Source organism: Acanthisitta chloris, unplaced genomic scaffold, assembly GCF_000695815.1.
Source record: "Acanthisitta chloris isolate BGI_N310 unplaced genomic scaffold, ASM69581v1 scaffold21766, whole genome shotgun sequence".
Lineage (NCBI taxonomy): Eukaryota > Metazoa > Chordata > Aves > Passeriformes > Acanthisittidae > Acanthisitta > Acanthisitta chloris.
The window spans coordinates 1,474-9,494 of record NW_008677842.1 but is presented as its reverse complement, the minus strand read 5'-3'; the positions used below and the strand labels follow the sequence as shown (position 1 = coordinate 9,494).

Below are 8,021 nucleotides of genomic sequence, written 5' to 3'. Positions count from 1 at the left end.
CACCTGTCTCTCAAACCGAGACACACAGGAATATGGTCCCAAAGCTGCAACAACTGCTCTCCAATTTGTGGTTCCAGCTCCTAGAAATGATCAGGAAATTAGAAAAGTTATTACCACCACTACTATTGAACATACAGAAATTATTTGTTACAAAATCCTTAGAAAAGGCTGCTGTTGAATGCTTTCAGTCTTTCTGAAAGAGCTCATTTCTTTTGCTGTTGAGACATACATTAGAGCTCCCCACACACGAAGGGCTCAACAGGAGATTAAAAACTTTCATGATCCTGACCCACCGGCTGTTTGGAGTTCTCTTTCTTTCACTGTAAGATGCCAGTCTGCACAAACAGATCTCCCAGTGAACTCACCACCACCATACACAAGAACATATGCACCATACAATTTGTACCTCTGCAGGACACTTTCTTATTAACTAAAGTTCATTATTATGTACATCTTTCAAGTTTAATTTCTTCAAGTGTGGTGGACAATGTGAAAGGCAGGTCACAGGTAATATGGTGGCTCTTGGTGGAATCATAGACATTAATATAAACCACTTGTTTTTAAGACTGTTGAGATTCTTCAGGCCTTAAAAGCCACTTACAAGAGAAACACTGTCAATTACACCACATGCTATGTTTCTTTCCTCATTCTTACAGCTGGAGAGGTTTTGGGGAAGCGGTGAGAACGCAATACAAGGAGTTTAGCTCTAGAGTCTTGTATCAATGAGAGGTAAGTTTTGGGAGCAGTCTGAGGAGAATGCAGAAACTGCCACAGAGATCTCTTTTCCAGCCAATTCTTTTCCAGCTTTTTGTAGTTCAATTTATCTTTAACAAATTGGAGAACTGTCCTAAGCTTAATTCTACCTCAAATATCAAAATTCTCTTCAGATTTACAGAAAAATTAAAGCTGCAATTATGAGCAGTTATTTGGGTGCGACAGACTATTTCAGGGAACACATCTGAACCAAACAGGGAACAAACCTCCAGAAGTTAAAAAACCCCAAAACCCTAAAACTTATATTTGTGGAATTATCCAGCTCTAAATGTTTTCTTTTTCTTTTACTTATTTTTAACACATATTACACAAGAAACTGCTTTGATTTTATCAAATGTTTCCATTACTTTGACAGTAATTCTGCATTAGCAGAACATGCTATCAATGCACTATGATTCAGATTTAACAGATATAATAGAACAGTTGAGATAAATGTCAAGGCTGAACAAGTAAAGAAGACTTTACAAGGGAATAACATTACCTGGCCATCTCTGCTTATTTGTACCTTCTTATTGTCGTTCCAAGGGTTGAGCAAATGGTGTGCAAAGTGAAAAGGAATGCTTTCTTTTCGGATCCACTCCACCTTAAATACACCTCCAAAACCAGCAGATCCCCAGTCCTGACTTTTCTCACAGCCTATCGCTGAACCCATTCTAGCAAAACCCTGGAATAAAAATTGAAATATTAAAGGACACACATAATGAGAGCATATCTATTTATGCTGCAATTAAAGAAATGATTGGACTTCATATGAAAATTTCGTATTAGTTTCAAAGTGATTAACAACACACTCTCTCCCATGAAGCTGGATCTTCTAAAATGTTTACATCTAGAACATTAGAAATATAATTTGCTTCTTCCACTTCAAATACACCTTCTAGAGTTTGACCACAAAGAATGTCTCTCAATTCACCTCTCACTGTATCATTAAAGAGTGTTTTAAGCTCTATAACAGAGGTTGAAAAGGTCTTGCAAAAACATTTAACGTGCAAGGAATCAAGTAAAATGTTCTACTACAGAATAGTCCGTTAGCTATTCCTTGTTACTTGTAGATTTCTTGCAGAAATCCATTCCTTCCTTCCCTTGTTCCCGCCAACTTAACAAACTTTCATATATAATTAAGAGTGCAGCTGTTCTTCAAAGAAAGAAGACAAAGTTGCTTTTAGTTCTTCTTCGATGAAGCAGAAAGAAATTCCAACAAGACCAGTATTTGGAAAGAAAATGAAAGAAATCACAAATCCAAGACTGCGTCTAACTTATTTAAGGCAACTCTACTTATGAACACACCGAAAAATCAAATGTAAACCCAGGCTATACACAACATACCAACTGTTCAGGCAAATTTATGCCAGCTATGATTTAGAAGTCCAAGAGATCCACTGCACTATGTAAGTTACAGGAACAAACTACTGTTTTAAGATATGCAGTCCTAGATAGCTCAAGCCAGACTTAAATGAAAATTAATAGAAGGAAGAGAGGAAAAATAAAGGTGGAAAGTAAGTAAAGAGATACCTGGGACAAGAGAATATTAATAGAAAAGTCAATTTCACATTCCCAGGAAGGTCCAGTGCATTGTCAAAACTGGAAGGGCAAGGCAACATCAACAACCTACACTCTTGGCTTCAGTGGGTCTTCCTTGTCTACAAGCACCACTACGACAGTCCATTTTCAACCATCATGCTGAAAATTACTTTCCAATATTACATCTGCATTTGCCAAATCATTTTTAACTGAGTTAACTAAAAGGGCCAATTTCAAAATATGAAGAACGAAGTACATTTTCCTCAGCAACCAGAGACATTGGCACACTACTTATCAGAGTCAGAAATAATAAGCAAAGCCCTTCGTGCTACACAGAACCATTTAATGCATTCTCCTAAACCATCAATCACAGCCAATATTTGGTATTAGCTAAGGACTCACCTGAAATTGTCCAGACCCCTGAACAGAAAATACTAAGTAAACCACGCTGCTGTCTCTAAAGGCTCCATTCAGCTTCCGTTCGTTACTTGGTGTAGTGGACCATATACCCTTCTGTTGAGAAATATCAATGTTTTGCAAGTTGCTACTTTTCATTATGAAGTACCGTACTGGCATATTTTGTCTTGGTGAAGGAGATTTGGAATCCTGGAAAAATTACATTAAATTAAATTAATAAATACAATAAAATAAATCAGGCTTGAGTTCCAAACATTTGCACACATGAAGACAGAAATCCCTTCACTGCCTTCCTCCTCTCCCAGCTTATATAAGAAATACAGATTCTATCATCTCTTCCTGAACGCATTGATTTTTAAGTGTGTTTCATGTCTATTTTACATTTTTAAGCACTTTTCAAAATAATAAATCCTTCACGAGGGGCAGCAAACAATTATAATAGTAAAGGCCTAAATAGTCTAGTGATTTATTACAATTCTTTGAAGTCTGACACCCCTTTGGATGATCAAAATTAACCATCCTAGACTGCAGCCTGCAGCGCACTACTCATATTTCCATCTTCAGGAAACATACATTTTCTCTCTTTAGCACTGGCTGAATTTAAAAAATGAAAAACTTAAGAGAAATTACTGAATCCTCCAAGTCCAAGCCACAAAGAACAATGGGATTTCCGCTCAGTGAGCTGTTTAATATTACTGCACTTTACTATTCAAGTATATAGGGAGAATTATGACAACAGCCTTAGTAAAAATGTGTGCTTTGTTACAATAATCTTCAAAAAACCCACAGCAGTTATAATAAGCAGATAGCACAAAAGTTAAGAGAATCAGTATCAATCTATGCTGTTACAGAAACAGAGGAAAGCAGAATTCAATTAGTTCAGAAGTGCATGTACTGAATACACCTTCACTGTTTACTTTACCAAGTATCAAAAAGAAAAAAATCTGATTTTTTTCCACTTTGGATAGCTTTACCTCAGAAGTCTGCAAAGAATAGTATTTTTACTGTAACAATGATATTTAACCTTGATTTTAAGTTCCAGAAAGAAGTATTATGCTGTTGTTAATAGTGAAAATCAAACTTAGGTTGTTAGTTTATCAATACAACACCTGATAATTGCTGAAAAGATATCAGAAAAAAAAAATCTATTAATTTTGAAGAGCAGGGTAATACTTTTACAAGAACTCTACCTTTCCAGACACTGAAGAAGGACTAGCACAGGGGCTAGGACAGCTACTGCTGTCTGCAGACTTCACTGATGATTGATCTGACCTGTCATCTGATGTTTGTTTGTAGTGCAAAATGCTTTTTCGCTTGTACTTCTTGGTCTGGTGAAGTGCAGGAGGTGTAGATTTCATTAAAACTCTAAAAAGTAAAGGTAGATACAGGACATACCACAAGTTTTGCAAGCTGTCACAGAATGATTTATATCTACATATCAGCCTATTGCATGACCATACATATTACAGTAATTCCAAAACATATTAAACACTAACTGATTGTGTATGGACTTTTAATGTTATGGTTAAACCTCATCTGCTACTTCCTAAAGATCACAGTACATGGAAAATAATCCTGACTGCTCTCTCTAACAACAGGCACAGATATAAAATATTCTCAATGAAATCACAACTACAACACAGCACAGAATAGTATCAAATATTCCAACTGTACTAATATCGTTTCTTCCTTCTTAATACTAGCAGAAATTCAAGTGATGCTTTCATATGTAAATAAATTACAATCTACAGTCTCCAGATGATCTCACCAGCTTACTTTTCAGCATTAGAGGAGTCAGAGAACTCAGTTTCTGCTGAATATTTTCTACTGTTGGTTGACCTCCATGTCGATGGTGAAGGAAGTTCTTCAGAAGCCACAAGTCTTGGTCTCTGACCAATTCCTGAAGGCTGCTGCAAACCTGCAGACAGCTCTTCAGCTGTTAAAACAGCTACAATTGCTCTTACAATTGCTTCATCAGCTTGAGACCATGATTTAGAAGGAGCTCTCATACGACGGAGAAATAAGCTATGCCACTTCTGTCTGAGTTGCAACAGCAAATTAGCAGCCTGTAATGAATTTCAGTGCTGTTAGAAATTAATAAAAACTAGATCAGACAGTCAAAGGGTACCCTACATGTTTTCTATCAGGCAGCAACTGGCAATCTGGCAAACTGAAAGGCACAACTAAGGTCCCAGGAAGGGGGAGAAAACCTCACATTTAACCTAAGCTGTTATCTTTCCTTTACTCAGATGCAAGATAATTTTAAAGACATTTCATGGAGCTCTGTAGAAAACTTAAAACTGTATTGCAAATACAACAGATTTTTTATTTTTCACTTTAAAAATGTATCTGTTTTCAAAACTCAATCTTTTCACGTTTTATTGCTCTTCCTGTCAGTTTGTCTGTATTCATGCATTCTTCAGTCAGACCTGATGGAAAAGAGTTCTAAAATACTCTACCTCCTATCACAGCCACAGCTTCCCAATGACCTGAAGACTCCTATCTTCAAAGGCTGTGGGATTTTTCTTCCTTTTCTAAAATCTGGCAACAATTTTCTCTCAGCAATTCCAGTTTCAGGTGCTCCATTTTGATCCAACTTTAGTCATCCTCTCAGAGAAGGAAATACACAATATGCCATTGTGACTATTCTCTTATCTTTTGCTCAGATTTTGGCCAACCAAGCCCATGCTAAGGCCTGATGTGTACTGGGAGCACCACAAATGGAGGACAGGGGGCCAGAAAAAGCTAAAGGGCTGTTATGCAGCAACTGTCACCTGCAGCTTGCTGTTCCCCACAGCCATTATCTTTTGTCTGCCAATTTCTTCATAATTTCCTGACTTATGGAAATGGGCCAAACTACCAAACTGGAAGGTATAAAACACCACCTTACCCAAAGAGATTTTGAAGTGGATCCAACAGCAGCTGGACAGCTGAGGCTTTCCTGCTTCCCAGTGTGATGCAGAGGACATTGGCATCATGACAGAGGAAGAAGGACAACCACTCTCACTGCTAGCTAGCTAACTAACTCTTCTTTGCTGTTTTGATCATAGGGCAAGAGTTGACAGTTTTGGGTTCTAAATTACAAAACCTTACCACTTGGATGTTGAATATGTGAATTCACACAATAGACTCGTCTGGGCAAAAGGGGATTGAGACCTTGTTTGTCTGTGTCTTATATTTCTTAATGAGCTTGTGAAATAAAGATTAACTCACAGAGCATGCTGTCCTGTAAATATGATAGGACCAAAGAGACCATAACAGCCATTCTTATGGAAAATTTTTGGTTACTCAAATGTTCCAGAAATGTTTTTAGGATGATATGACACAAATATCCTCTACATGAAACAAACATGGAAGTGATATATTACTTACTTCAGGGTCCATTTTGAGATTGAGCCATTCATCTAGCTTCAGTTGTGATAAATTAGCAGATGTTGTATCCTCCATCTCACTGTTACTACTATCATCATTAGATACTCCATCACCTGAATTAAATATAAAAGGTGCATCAACTATATTACGTGCACTTACATACAAAAACCTGAACACTACTGTATTACCAGCAACAAACACATTTTCCTTCTAAGTTTTATTTTAAAATCTAAACATTTATTAACACACTTTTTACTTTTTGCAAATACACCTCAGTGGAAGTCTTTCCTTCAGTGAGAAGAATAACTAACCAGCCTGTCATGGGCCCAATTATGTAAACACCTGCACTGATGTGATCTAACTCACTCATGTACCTTCATCAATATCAACAAAGCCATTATTAAACTTTTGCCTTTGTTGTTTGTAAAACCACACATTGTTCTATGCTTTATTTCCACATATAAACAGCATATTTAAAGACCCATTAAGAAAAAGAGTAATTATATATGTATATGGCTATTTAGGATTTCATTTTTTTTAAAGTGCAATTCAATCAGTATTAATACTCTTTTAAGGGTGAGAGTTTAAGAGCAAGACAGGAAAGCCTCAAAAATAACTTGGACTCTTACTTTGATTCAAACTAATATTTCTACAGAACTGACAGGAGGTTAGATTATTTTTGCTTCTATTTCTACAGCAGTCCATTTAAATATGAAAAAAAGGAAATTTCAATATATTCTTTATTACTTCTAGTTAATAGTAGGGCTATTTGTAATTAAAAGTTATCAGCAGAAAATAGCCTTTAATATGCATGTGCCAGCTGGAAGCAATATGACTATTTGCCATATGATTGTATCCAAATTATTCAGTTTGAGTAATCTGGATCAAAGTATCAAATAAAGTACCTTTTAGAAAAAACATACATACTACACTTCTCAGTATTAGTATTGTCATTAGACATTTTGGTTGACTTTCTCATTTCTTTACAAAACAATTTGGAAAAGTAATTTCTGGCACTCCAGAACTGTGTAAGTGTAATTTACAGACATGAATTTACAAGGATTCACAAAACTGAGGCATTCATTACGGAGTCTATGAACTCTTCTTGAACAGGTCCAGGAACTATAGCTCTGCCATTTTAAGAGTCAGACAAAAGAGGTAGAAAATGCACTTGAAAAATAAGTCCTCCACATCATGTACTAATAAATGCCAATAGAAACATTCCAAATCCAAACGCTAGTATACCTTGAAAGGATGAAGATGCCTGCAAAGCATTACGTGGTAATCTAGATGGTCCACAGAAGAGTGACACAGTAACAGGTGTTACAACAGAACAGCACCTGATGTTTGCTATCCTGTGAACTCTTGTCATTTCGTCATATATAAGCCAGTCTGTAGGAAGTGCCTCAACAGCTGCAGTCTGGCCATTTGCTGGGGGAATCTGTGCAAGAACACATAAGACCAGGATATTTTAACCTCTATATGGAATTAAAATAAAATTTTTAACACAATTCATAGTTAGTATGTGTGGAAATATATACATAAATATTTACACACACACACAAATAAAAAAGCAAAGAAAATTCAACCAGACCCACAAAGTATCCTATCACCTTGAATCAAAATATTTTGCTTTAAATTGAATCTAAGAGAAAATATCAGTTTCAGGGCAGAACTTCTTTTTCTGCTGTTACAAGCAGGGATTGTTAAATCTTTAAAACAGTTTTTAGCATTTTGTCTTGTTCCATCTAGCAGGACAAATCAAAATACTGGAAAAATGAACCAACTTCAATTCCTCATTCTGTCACCTGCCAGAACAAGTATTTTCTAGGATGTTCAAAGTGGGTTTACCTTTTTATACTGAGGCTGATTAAGAACAGAGGTAGGATGAAATCGCACTTTCTTCTCTTTTGGTCCAGTCAAAACCAGGTTTTCTC

General features: G+C 36.3%; 1 protein-coding gene across 1 annotated transcript in view; it reads right to left on the bottom strand.

Annotated features, from left to right (window-relative positions):
* Positions 1 to 11: 11 nt before the first annotated feature.
* Positions 12 to 8,021, bottom strand: part of LOC103804086 (YTH domain-containing protein 2-like) — a gene marked incomplete at its 3' end in the record, with an annotated part of 9,278 nt that continues 1,268 nt past the window's right edge. Inside the window, 8 exon segments of the mRNA XM_009076676.1 lie at positions 12 to 80; positions 1,256 to 1,438; positions 2,698 to 2,901; positions 3,903 to 4,077; positions 4,489 to 4,778; positions 6,085 to 6,197; positions 7,330 to 7,525; positions 7,936 to 8,021. The exon segment at positions 7,936 to 8,021 is cut by the window's right edge and continues 37 nt beyond it. Coding sequence (XP_009074924.1) covers positions 12 to 80; positions 1,256 to 1,438; positions 2,698 to 2,901; positions 3,903 to 4,077; positions 4,489 to 4,778; positions 6,085 to 6,197; positions 7,330 to 7,525; positions 7,936 to 8,021 — 1,316 coding nt within the window.